Source organism: Mustelus asterias, chromosome 1 (genome assembly GCF_964213995.1).
Source record: "Mustelus asterias chromosome 1, sMusAst1.hap1.1, whole genome shotgun sequence".
In the NCBI taxonomy this organism is placed as follows: Eukaryota; Metazoa; Chordata; class Chondrichthyes; order Carcharhiniformes; family Triakidae; genus Mustelus; species Mustelus asterias.
Genome location: NC_135801.1, coordinates 151,749,167 through 151,762,301, shown reverse-complemented (window position 1 = coordinate 151,762,301; position 13,135 = coordinate 151,749,167). Strand labels below are relative to the sequence as shown.

General features: G+C 45.0%; 1 protein-coding gene across 1 annotated transcript in view; it reads left to right on the top strand.

Annotated features, from left to right (window-relative positions):
- Positions 1-13,135, top strand: part of dnai1.2 (dynein, axonemal, intermediate chain 1, paralog 2) — a 208,152-nt gene that overhangs the window by 112,393 nt on the left and 82,624 nt on the right. Inside the window, exons 14-15 of the mRNA XM_078242014.1 lie at positions 6,370-6,457; positions 10,193-10,272. Coding sequence (XP_078098140.1) covers positions 6,370-6,457; positions 10,193-10,272 — 168 coding nt within the window. The remainder of the gene's footprint in view (positions 1-6,369; positions 6,458-10,192; positions 10,273-13,135) is intronic.

The following is a 13,135-nucleotide window of genomic DNA, read 5'->3' as shown; positions in this document are numbered from 1 at the left end:
TAATCTGGACTTCTCTTGCTCTCTGCCTTGCTTTTGCCTGACCTGTCTAGTACTAGGATTACTAACACAGCCTTTACTATTTTAATTTGATTTGATTTATTATTGTCACATGTATTAACATACAGTGAAAAGCATTGTTTCTTGCGCGCTATACAGACAGAGCATACCATTCATCGAGAAGGAAACGCGAGAGTGCAGAATGTATTGTTACAGTCATAGCTAGGGTGTAGAGAAAAATCAACTTAATGCAATGTAGATCCATTCAAAAGTCTTGACAGCAGCAGGGAAGAAGCTGTTCTTGAGTCGGTTGGTACGTGACCTCAGACTTTTGTATATTTTTCCCAACGGAAGAAGGTGGAAGAGAGAATGTCCAGGGTGTGTGGGGTCCTTAATTATGCTAGCTGCTTTGCTGAGGTAGTGGAAAGTGTAGACAGAGTCAATGGATGGGAGGTTGGTTTACGTAAAGGATTGGGCTACATTTGCGACCTTTTGTAGTTTCTTGCGGTCTTGGGCAGAGCAGGAGCCATACCAAGCTGTGATACAACCAGAATGAATGCTTTCTATAGTGCATCTGTAAAAGTTGGTGACAGTCATAGCTGACATGTCAAATTTCCTTCGTCTTCTGAGACATTAGAGGCGACGCATTGTTGGGCTTTCATAACTATAGTGTTGGCCAGGACAGGTTGTTGGTGATCTGGACACCTGAAAGCTTGAAGTTCTCGACCCTTTCCACTTCGTCCCCATTGATGTAGACAGGGGCATGTTCTCCTCTACGCTTCCTGAAGTCAATGACAATCTCCTTCGTTTTGTTGACTTTGAGGGAGAGATTATTGTCGCCACACCAGTTCACCAGATTCTCTCTCTCATTCCTGTACTCTGTCTCGTCATTGTTTGAGATCCGACCACTACGATGGTGTCATCAGCAAACTTGTAAATCGAGTTGAAGGGGAATTTGGCCACACAGTCAGAGGTGTATAAGGAGTATAGTAGGTGGTTGAGAACACAACCTTGTGGGGCACAGGTGTTGAGGATGATCGTGGAAGAGGTGTTGTTGCCTATCCTTACTGATTGTAGTCTGTGAGGTTAGGAAGTTCAGGATACAGTCACAGAAGGAGGAATGGAGGCCCAAGCCATGGAGTTTGGAGATGGGTTTCGTAGGAATAATGGTGTTGAAGGCTGAGTGTAGTCAGTAAATAGGAGTCTGACATAGGTGTCTTTGTTATCTAGGTGCTCCAGGGTTGAGTGCAGAGCCAGGGAGATGGTGTCTGCTGTGGACCTGTTGCGGCGGTAGGCAAAATGTAGTGGATCCAGGTAGTCTGGGAGACTGGAATTGATTTGTGCCATGACTAGCCTTTCGAAGCACTTCATAATGATGGATGTCAGAGCCACCGGACGATAGTCATTAAGGCACGCTGCTTGGCTTTTCTTAGGTACCGGGATGATGGTCATCTTCTTGAAGCAGATAGGGACCTCAGATTTTTTTAGAGAGAGATTGAAGATGCCTGTGAATACCTCCGCCAGCTGATCCGTGCAGGATCTGAGTGCTCGTCCGAGTATGCCATCCGGGCTAGTCGCTTTCCGTGGGTTGACCTTCAAGAAAGCTGCTCTGACATCTGCAATGGTGACCCCAGATACAGGTTCATCCAGGGCTTCCAGGGTGGAGGGCATGCTCTCGCTGACCTCTTGCTCAAAAGGTAGCGTAGAATGCATTGAGCTCATCAGGGAGCCAGCGATTTTACATGCCTATGCATGCGCCTATGCAAATCTTTCCCGCAACAGCCAATCAGCGCCGCCACTTTGCTGCCTTCTGCTGGACACATGTCTTCACTCAAACGCAATTAGTGCCTTCCGGAAATCCACTTTCTGGTAGCAGTGACTCCAGCTTTGACAAAGGGTCATCTGGACTCGAAACGTCAGCTCTTTTCTCTCCTTACAGATGCTGCCAGACCTGTTGAGATTTTCCAGCATTTTTTTTAATTTCAAAATTATACTTTATTCATAAAAAAAACTCTCAAATAAGCCATTGCAAAACGACATATCCAATAATTACAAACAGTGCAAAAAACCCCAGTCATTTTTACAGTACTATACGATGCTTATTTACACGACATTACATTCATTACATTTCAGTACTTGAAACTGTATACATACATCAGATTTTACTGTGTGCTGTTGTTTTTCAGATTAGCACACAGTTACGCAGGCTGAGGGTGTTCTGCAGTTACCGGGTCCTCGGTCTGCCTCGGTTGAAATGCTTTACACAGTGGCCTTTCCCCATTGTGCCTTTGCGATGGCTGCCCCAAGCTTGCGCGCGTCCCTCAGCACGTAGTCCTGGACCTTGGAATGTGCCAGTCTGCAACACTCGGTCGAGGACAAATCTTTCAACTGGAAGATCAACATGTTTCGGGTGGACCGAAGTGCGTCCTTCACCGAGTTGATGACCCTCCAGCAGCAGTTGATATTGGTCTCGGTGTGCGTGCCCAGATACAGCCCGTAGAGCACAGAGTCCTGCGTCACCGAGCTGCTCGGGATGAACCTCGACAAATACCACTGCATCTCACTCCAGACCTTCTTTGCAAGGGCACATTCCACAAGGAGATGTGCGACCGTCTCATCACCCCCGCAGCCGCTTCGAGGGCAGCGTGCGGTGGTGTTGAGACCTCGAGCGTGCATAAAGGATCTGACGGGAAGTACTCTTCTCACCACCAGCCAAGCCAGGTCTTGGTGCTTGTTTGTGAGTTCTGGTGATGAGGCTTTCTGCCAGATGACACTGACAGTCTGCTCAGGGAACCATCCGACAGGATCCTCCATCACTTCACCATCTCCGAAGTTAAGGAGGTGGTGGGAGGACGCCTCCTCATAGCAGACGTCACCTACAAGAACTGCCCTCTCAGGCTGCTTAATGCATGTGCCCCTGTCAAGACCGAGCGGCTGGCAGTTTTTGAATAGCTGCCACTGCTGCTCACCACCTCCAGGCCAATCATTCTGGGTGGGGACTTTAACTGCATTACAGACACGGTCGGCCGATCCACCAGGGCTGAAAACAAACTGGACGCTACGTCCAGACTCCTGCTGGAAACAGTCAAAGATGCCAAGCTGCACGACGTCTTCAGCAACCCAGCAGACAGAGGGCAGCGAAGATACACGTGGTCGCGGCCACACGGGTCTGTCTGCTCCAGGATTGACTTCATGTTTGTATCCCGCGCGCTCACGGTCAGGTCCACCGACGTCAAGCCGGTGTTCTTCTCTGACCACTGCCTCCTGCTGGCCGACTGTCAGCTGAAGGAAAACCAGAAAGTGGGCAGGGGGTCCTGGAAGCTAAATGTAGAACTGTTGACCCCAGAGAACCTCGAGGAATTCAAAAGGGTTTACCACGTTTGGAGAACCGTGAAACCCTTCTTTGAGTCTCCATCGCTCTGGTGGGAAACCATCAGGGGCAACATCAAGAGGTTCTTCATCCACAAAGGGGTTCAGAAGGCCAGGGAGAGACGGGGGGAAATGTCCCGACTCCAGAAAAGCATACTGCAGTCAATGGGGGTTGATGTCGAGGATCTCCGGGAGGTGAAGAGCCAGCAAGCCTCGCTCTTTGCCTCGGAGGCCTCCAAGGTCATCTTCCGATCCAGGGTCCGTTCTGTGGAGCAGGATGAAACGTGCTCGTGTTTCTTCTTCCAAAAGGTGTACAGAGAAACCTCTGTAATCCGCAACCTGAAGGAAGAAGATGGCTCTGTAAGGTCATCGCAGTCTGACATTGAGGATCTGCAAATCCTTCTATGCCACACTGTATGACCTGAAGCCAACAGACAGCACGGCCTCCCAGTCTTTCCTGTCGTCTATCATGCAGGTCTTAGACGACGGCGAGCGGGAGAGCCTGGACAGACCGTTATCTCTGGATGAGCTGACAAAGGCCGTCGATTCCTTTCAGAAGGGTAAAATTCCCGGAAGCGACAGCTTACCGGCTGAGTTTTACTCGGCAGTGTGGAACTTGATGGGCCCGGACCTGCTGGAAGTATACGAGATTATGCTTCTGGAAGGCAGCATGTCAGAATCCATGAGGAAAGGCATCATCACCCTCATCTACAAGCAGAAGGGGGAAAGGGAAGAAATTAGAAATTGGCGAACCATTTCACTATTGAACGTGGTCTATAAAATTCTAGCCAAGGTCATCGCCAACCAGGTCAAGTCTGTTCTGGGGTCAGTGATCCATCCTGATCAAACCTGTGCTGTACCCGGCAGGAAGATCTCTGATAGCCTCATGCTACTCAGGGATACGATCGCCTACGTGCAGGACAGGCGGGTGGACACCTGCCTCATCAGCCTAGACCAGGAAAAGGCGTTTGACAGAATATCGCACAGCTACATGATGGATGTGCTCTCCAAAATGGGCTTTGGGGAGGGAATCTGCAATTGGATCCAACTGCTCTACACAGACATCAGTAGCGCAGTTTCAATCAATGGGTGGGAATCAGATAGGTTTCAGCAGGGCTGCCCTCTCTCCTCCGTCCTTTTTGTGTGTTGCATTGAACCCTTTGCTGAGGCCCTCAGAAGTGACCCAGACATCAAAGGAGTTGCAATCCCAGGCAGCGGAGGCATGCAGGTCAAAGCCTCCCTGTACATGGATGACATGGTTGCCTTCTGCTCGGACCCCTCGACTGTTCGCAGACTCCTCCAAGTCTGTGAGCAGTTCGAGCTGGCCTTGGGAGCCAAAGTCAACCGGGGCAAGAGCGAGGCCATGTTCTTTGGGAACTGGGCTGACAGATCCTTTGTCCCCTTCACCGTCAGGGCAGACTACCTTGAAGTGCTGGGGATATGGTTTGGAGCGGCTGGGGCATGCGCCAAAAACTGGGAGGAGCCCATCACCAAAGCGAGGCAAAAATTGGGCTTGTGAGAGCAACGCTCCCCTCTATCACCAGAAAAAACCTGGTCATCCAGTGCGAGGTACTGTCCGTGTTGTTGTACGTGGCGCAGGTCTAGTCTATCCCCAAATCCTGCCCAGCAGCAGTGACCCAGGCCATCTTCAAATTTATCTGAAGATCAAAGATGGATCGTATCCGGAGGGAAGCAATGCACAAATCTCTAGAGAACGGAGGGAAAAATGTTCCCAACGCCGCCTTCATCCTGATGGCCACCTTTATGTGCGGCTGCATCAAGCTGTGTGTAGATCCTCGGTACACTAACAGCAAGTGCCACTACTTTTTGAGGTTCTACCTGTCCCAAGTGTTGCGGAGGATGGGTCTGGCCACATTGCCACGGAACGCTCCAAGTAGTTGGACCGTACCGCAGCACCTGTCCTTTGTGGAGAAATGTTTCCGGAAACACACCTTTGACCACATGGCGATCAAGCCGTGGTCAGCACGTAATGTCCTTGAGGCCTTGAGAGAAAAGGAGATGGAGGATCCTGTCGGATTTTCCAGCATTTTTTTCTTTTGGTTTCAGTATCACCACTCTGCTGTCCTCTGCTGGACACTTGAACATGAAGGGTGTCTTCTGGAAGTCTACCTTCTGGTAGCAGTGACTGCACCTATGCAAATGTTCCCCGCATCAGCCAATCAGCATCACCACTCTGCTGCCCTCTGCTGATAGATTACTTTGAAAATGTAAAATACTCTAGCAGCATCTTAATAAAATATAATTTGCCACAATAATATTGAGCTTGGGCTGATAAGTGGCAAGTTAAATTTCCACCATAGAAGTTCCTGGCTATGAGCATCTATGGGAGAGAATCTCACCATGTACCCCTGATATTCAATGAAATTATGTGTGGAAGACATCTGCGACATGGAGCTGGCCTCCCAGTGGCTTTAGGGGTAGGGAAAACAACAAGAGAGAGGGGGGACATCACCACCAGAGGTTCAGGAGCGGGGAGGGGGCCACTGGCAGGAAAGACTGTGTTAGAAACCCCAGTCATGCCACTGGAAGGATATGCCATCCGTTCTCTGTGCCTGTCTGCTTGCCCCATTTTAAAAATGTGCATAATGCTTACTTTTATGAGGGCACCTCCATTTTGAGGCACCCTCGTGTTCTCTCTACCTCAGCAGCAGCCACTGCTCTCAGCAATGTTACTGTGGCTCCAGAACTGCCAGCCCTCTGGTTAGGCCAGCAATGTGGAAGGTCCTCCCACTGACCTTCATTGGCCATCTCTCCCACCTGCAAGTTGTTAATTGCTTCCTCCTGTCAATATCATGGGCGAAGTCCCATTTCCAGCTCAAGTTGACTGACAGTCCAGACACCCACCTTAGCAAATCTTGCCCATGATGTTGAGGAGCCAGAGAAAATTTTAGAAGTATAATCTGTGGTTTTCCATCATAATGTGACAAGCATTTAGTTTGGATAATACAGTCACTAAAGTGACTATAATTTTCCTATTTCCAGGATGAACTTGTTCATACAGATATTATCAAACTTACAATGGATGGAATTTGCAAAGATGCACTGGAAAATTTGCAGCTGCAAATTATGGGTAAGCCATAACATTCAATTATATCATCTATCAGACAACTAATTGCAAACAAACAGGTATTAATTATTTTTTCCTTTCTAAGAATTTTAAAGCAGAACTAATGTGGAATTTCCTGCACTCAGTTTTCTTATTCAACTAAATTAGAACCCGAGAACAAATAATTATGTTTCTCACATGTCAGCTGTGGTATACAGAGTTATAGAGTGTATTATTAAGTTCTTCTCCTCCAGTTAAATTTTATGATCCTCCACATTATAATCACTGACAAGATATTAAGTTTTTTCAAATTTCTACCCGATAACATGGTGTAAAAATATTTTGGGTGTCGTTAAGTTAAAGATCACCAAGATAAAAAGAAGTGGATACAGAAATGTAAAATGTTCACTGTTGTAATGTAGGAAAATGTAGCCGCCAATTTGTGTACAGCAAGGTCTCATAAATAGAAAATATATAAAGGCTGGATCATCTGTTTTTCACATTGGTTTATGAATAAGTGTTAGCCAAGATGATGGCATGGAAGCTCAATGGTTAGCATTGCTGCCTCACAGTGCCACGCTCCAGGGTTCACTTCCGGCCTTGGGTGAATGTCTGTGTGGAGTTTACATGTTCTCTCCGTGTCTGTGTGGGTTTCCTCAGGGTGCTCTATTTTCTCCCACAGTCCAAAGATGTGCAGGTTAGGTTGATTCACCATGCTAAATTGACCCTTAATGTCAGGGGAATTAGCAGGATAAGGCCTGGGTGGAATTATTGTTGGTGCAGGCTCAATGGACCAAATGGCCTTCTTCTGCGCTGTAGGGATTCTGTGATTCTATGAAGACACATAGGATATCAAAAAGGTCAAAAGATCAAAAAGGAGGAGGTATTGGAGTTCTTGAGAAATATTAAAGTAGACAAGTCCCCAGGGCCTGATGGGATATACTCCAGAATACTGAGAGAGGCAAGGGAGGAAATTGCTGGGGCCTTAAGAGAAATCTTTGTATCCTCACTGGCTACAGGGGAAGTCCCAGCGGATTGGAGAATAGCCAATGTTCTTCTTTTGTTTAAGAAGTAAAGCAAGAATAATCCAGGTAATTACAGGCTGGTGAGCCTTAAGTCAGTGGTAGGAAAATTATTGGAGAGGATTCTTTGAGTCAGGATTTACTCCCACTTGGAAATAAGTGGATGTATTAGTGAGAGACAACATGGTTTTGTGAAGGGGAGATTGTGCCTCACTAACTTGCTCGAGTTTTTTGAGGAAGTGACGAAGATGATTGATGAGGGTAGGGCAGTGGATGTTGTCTACATGGACTTCAGTAAGGCCTTTGACAAGATCCCTCATGGCAGACTGTTGCAGAAGGTGAAGTCGCACGGGATTAGAGGTGAGCTGGCAAGGTGGATACAGAACTAGCTCAGTCATAGAAGACAGAGGGTAACAGTGAAGGAGCATTTCTGCATGTAGGGCTGTGACAAGTGGCATTCCTCAGGGATCAGTGCTGGGACCTTTGCTGTTTGTAATATATATAAATGATTTGGAGGAAAATGCAACTGGTTTAATTAGTAAGTTTGCGGATGACACAAAGGTTGGTGGATTTACGGATAACGATGAGGACCATCAGAGGATACAGCAAGATATAGATCGGCTGGAGACTTGGATGGAGAGATGGCAGATCAAGTTTAATCTGGACAAATGCGAGGTAATGCATTTTGGAAGGTCTAATACAGATAGGAAATGTACAGTAAATGGCAGAACCCTTAAGAGTATTGATAGGCAAAGGGACCTGAGTGTACAGTTACACAGGTCACTGAAAGTTGTTGTAGCTGCATTCATCCAGGAAAATTGGGACAATTCCATCTCACTCTTTGTGCCTTTTCAGATGGTGAAAAGTCTTTGGGAGTTAGGAGGTGAATTACTTGCCACAAAAGTTTAGACTCTTACTTGTTATTTGTGGCAAGTAATTCACCTCCTAACTCCCAAAGACTTTTCACCATCTGAAAAGGCACAAAGAGTGAGATGGAATTGTCCCAATTTTCCTGGATGAATGCAGCTACAACAATCCTCAAGGCACTTGAAATCATTCAGGATAAAGCAGCCCGCTTGATTGGCACCCTATCCACAACATTAAACATTTGCTTGCTCCACCACTGGTGTACAATGGTAGAAACATGTCCACCATTTAAAAGATGCACTGCAGTAAGTCACCAAGGCTTGTTCAATAGTAACTTACAAACCAGAAGCCAAACCATCCAGAAGAACAGGGCAGCAGATACAAGAGAACACCACCATCTCCAAATCCCTTCCAAGCCACACACCATTCTTACTTGGATATTACCATTTCTTTAAAACCCTGTGACCTTTTCTGGCAGTACTATGGATGTGATTACACCACATGGACTGTCGCAGATCAAAATTATGGCCCCACCATCTTCTCAAGGATAGTCAGGAATGCGCAATAAATGCTGACCTAGCCAGCGGTGCCCACATTCCATGTAAATGTCTATGTGACGGATATAATTTCAGACATTGAAATATTTTCAGAGACTGAAGCTCTCAAACTTACCAGTTGAGCAGTTAACAAAAGCTGTCTCTCAGGGTCACAAGCTTCTTCTACTCACTTACCTTTAAGTTTATCCTTGTACAAACAAAAGAGTATTTCTTGAAAGCACCAAACCTTCCACTATGTACAAACACTGGACTACAAGAATAGTCACCTCCAGCTTAAGACAGTCTTACTAAACCAATAGAGAAACTACAATAGATAGTTGAATTCACAATTGAAATCCAGAAAAAGCTGGATTTTTCTGCTCTCACCAAGGATTTATACTTTTAGCTAAAATCATTCATCTCACGCACATCATTTTACCCAACTCCAACTATGCTTGCATCAAGAAGGACCTGGAGGACTTCATTCCCAAAGTTTAACACATTTTCCCATCATCTTGTGATATCTCTGTGCAAACACTGTCAATTATCTTTTGCATCATTTATTAAGCGATTTTTAGCTTAAGTTAATTTTTAAAGATTCATTTAAGGTAATTTCAGAAGTTGCAAATCACTAAACTGCTGAAGCAATGCCTTAATCTTCACAATAGCATCTGTCCTCAACCTTTTAGCATGCCACATAGTTGGTCTCTGGGATAAGCCATTGGTCATGCCATCTACAAAAGCTCTTAATTATTACTGACTTCATTATGGCAATAATAGAGTTCATTATGCAACATACAATTCCAGAATATTATTTATTCTGTTCCTTGTTTCTGTGCCATGATGATACATTACTTAGAACTGCTGCTTCACAGAGCCAGGAGCCCAGGTTTGATTGTGGCCTTGATTGACTGTCAGTGTGAAGTTTGCATGTTCTCACTATGTCTGCATGGGTTTCCTCTGGGTGCTTCGATTTCCGCCCACAGTCCAAAGATGAGCAGGTTAGGTGGATTGACCATAATAAATTGCCCCTCAGTGTCCAAATATGTGTAGGTTAGATGAATTAGTCACGGTAAATGCACGGAGTTATGGGGATAGGGTGGAGGGGAGAATAGGGTGGAGAGCGGATGCTCTTTTGGAGAGTCAGTGCAGACTGAACGGGCTGAATGGCTTCTTCTGCATTGTCGGGTTTTTATGGTTCTTTGACATTTCAATGATGGTACTTAAGTGATCTATATTACAGTGTGTTCCAGCTACACCAAGAGGAGCGATGGTATGAAAATAAAACCCTGGACTTTCAAACATGAATCTCTCATTTTGTATATCTTAACTAGGATGTGGAACTTCTTTTGACTTTCATAAAGAGAAGGACAACTTATTTCTTGTGGGCACAGAAGAAGGAAAAATACATAAGGTAGGATCACCATAAATACAATGTTCTAGATTGTTAAAACAGAACAGAACATTGGGATGACTAGCAAAATGCAAAACATATAACCTGATGACATTTTAGAACCACATTTTGATTTGATTTGATTTATTATTGTCACATGTATTAGTAGGCAGTGAAAGGTATTGTTTCTTGCGCACTAGACAAACAAAGCATACCGTACATAGGGAAGGAAAGGAGAGAATGCTGAATGTAACATTATAGTCATAGCTAGGGTGTAGAGAAAGATTAACTTAATATGAGGTAAGTCTGATGGCAGCAGGGAAGAAGCTGTGTTTGATTTGGTTGGTACATGATCTCAGACTTGTGTACCTTTTTCCTGACAGAAGAAGGTGGAAGAAAGTATGTCCAGGGTGTGGGGGTCCTTGATTATGCTGGCTACTTTTCCGAGGCAGCGGGAAATGTAGACAGTGTCAATGGATGGGAGGCTGGTTTGAATGATGGACTGGACTTCATTCATGACCCTTTGTAGTTTCTTGTGGTCATGCACAGAGCAGGAGCCATACCAAGCTGTGATACAACCTGAAAGAATGCTTTCTATGGTGCATCTGTAGAAGTTGGTGAGAGTTCTAGCAGACATGCCAAATGTCCTTAGTCTCCTGAGAAAGTAGAGGCATTGATGGGCTTTCTTAACTATAGCATCGGCATGAGGGGACCAGGACAAGTTGATCTGGACACCTAAAAACTTGAAACTCTCGACCATTTCTACTTCATCCTCATTGACGTAGACAAGAGCCTGCCCTCCACTACACTTCCTGAAATCAATGGCTATCTTCTTCGTTTTGTTGACATTGAGAGATTATTGTCGCCGCATTAGTTCACCAGATTCTTTATCCCTTTCCAGTACTGTGTCTCATCATTATTTGAGATCCAACCCATGACAGTGGTGTCATCAGCAAACTTGAAAATTGAGTTGGAGGGGAATTTGGCCATTCCGTCAGAGGTGTATAAGGAGTATAGTAGGGGGCTGAGAACACAGCCTTGCGGGGCACCAGTCTTGAGGATGATCATGGAAGAGGTGTTGTTGCCTATCCTCACTGACTGCGGTCTGTAGGTTAGAAAGTCTAGGATCCAGCTGCAGAGAGAGGAGCCGAGCCTCAGGCCATGAAGTATGGAAATGAGTCTTGTAGGAATAATGGTGTTAAAAGCTGCGCTATGATCAATGAATAGGAGTCTGACATAGGTGTCTTTGTTATGTAGGTGTTCCAGGGTTGAGTGCAGGGCCAGGGAAATGGCGTCTGCTGTGGACCTGTTGGGGCAATAGGTGAAATGTAGTGGATCCAGGCAGTCTGGGAGGCAGGAATTGATTTGTGCCATGACTAACCTTTCGAAGCACATCATAATAGTGGATGTCAGAGCCATTGGATGATAAATAAAAAAAGAAGCATTTGGTCTTGGCAATTTTCCCTATTTCAGAAAGGACATTCAGTAATTGGGGATGGTACAGAGAAAGGCTACACAGTTGACCCAGAATTTGATTTGATTTTGATTTGATTTGATTTCTTATTATCACATGTATTAGTATACAGTGAAAAGTATTGTTTCTTGCACGCTGTACAGAGAATATAAGGAAGTGAGGCATCTGACAAGGTGCCACATCAAAGGCTATTGCAGAAAATAAAGGGCGTGATTTAGGGGGTAACCTATTGACATTGATAAAAGATTGGCTCGTTAACAGGAAACAGAGGGTAGGCACATGTGTGTTTTCCCTGGTTGGCAAGATGTAATAAGTGGTGTGTCACAGCGATCAGTGATGGGACATCAACTTTTTACAATTTGTATAATGACTTGGAAGGACCAAATGTAAATTGTTAAATTTACTGATGATGTGTTGAGCCTTCAACCAGGTTACAAAGGGATACTAATAGATTAGGTGAGTGGCAAATGGAGTATAATGTGGGAAAGTGGGAAATTGTCCATTTTGATAGGAAAACTAAAAAAAAAGAAGCATATTATCTAAATGGTGAGAGTTTGCAGAGTTCTGAGATGGAAAGGGATCTTGGTGTCCTAGTGTATGAATTTCAAAAGACTAGTATGCAGGTACAGCAAGTAATTAGGAAAGGTAACAGATTGCTATCACTTATTGTTAGGGGCATTGAATACAAAGGCAGGGAGGTCATGCTTCAGTTGTATGGGGCATTAGTGAGACCGCATTTAGAATACTGTGTACAGTCTTGGTCTCCTAATTTAAGGAAGGATGTATATGCATTGGAAGCAGTTCAAGGATTAGTTCAGTAAATGTTTTCTCGATTGGCCAGTTGTCCAATGAAAAAAGGTTGGACAGGCAGTCAGTGGGAGAATATTTAGCAGATAGTGATCATTATATTGTAAGGTTTAGGATTATTTTTTATTTGTTCATGGAACGTGGGTGTCGCTGGCTGGGCGAGCATTTATTGCCCATCCGTAATTGCCCTTGAAGGGGCAGTTAAGAGTCGATCACATTGCTTCGGGTTCGAAGTCACATATAGGCCAGACCTGGTAAGACTGGCAGACTTCCTTCCCTAAAGGACATTAGTGAACCAGATGGCTTTTTACAACAATGGTTTCATGGTCATCATGAGACTTTTAATTTCAGATCTTTATTGAATTCAAATTTCACCATCTGCAATGGCAAGATTTGAATCTGGGTCTCTGGATTGCTAATTACCAATTGCTACATTACCACTTTACTACTGCCTCTCCCCAGGATGACAATTGGAAAGAAAAATAGATAATTCAGAGTTAAAATAATTAATGGGGAGAGAGCCGACTTCAATGAGGCAAGAACAAAGCTGGGCCGGTTAGACTGGAATGAAAGTTTGGCGGGAAAAACTGTGGCTGAAGAATG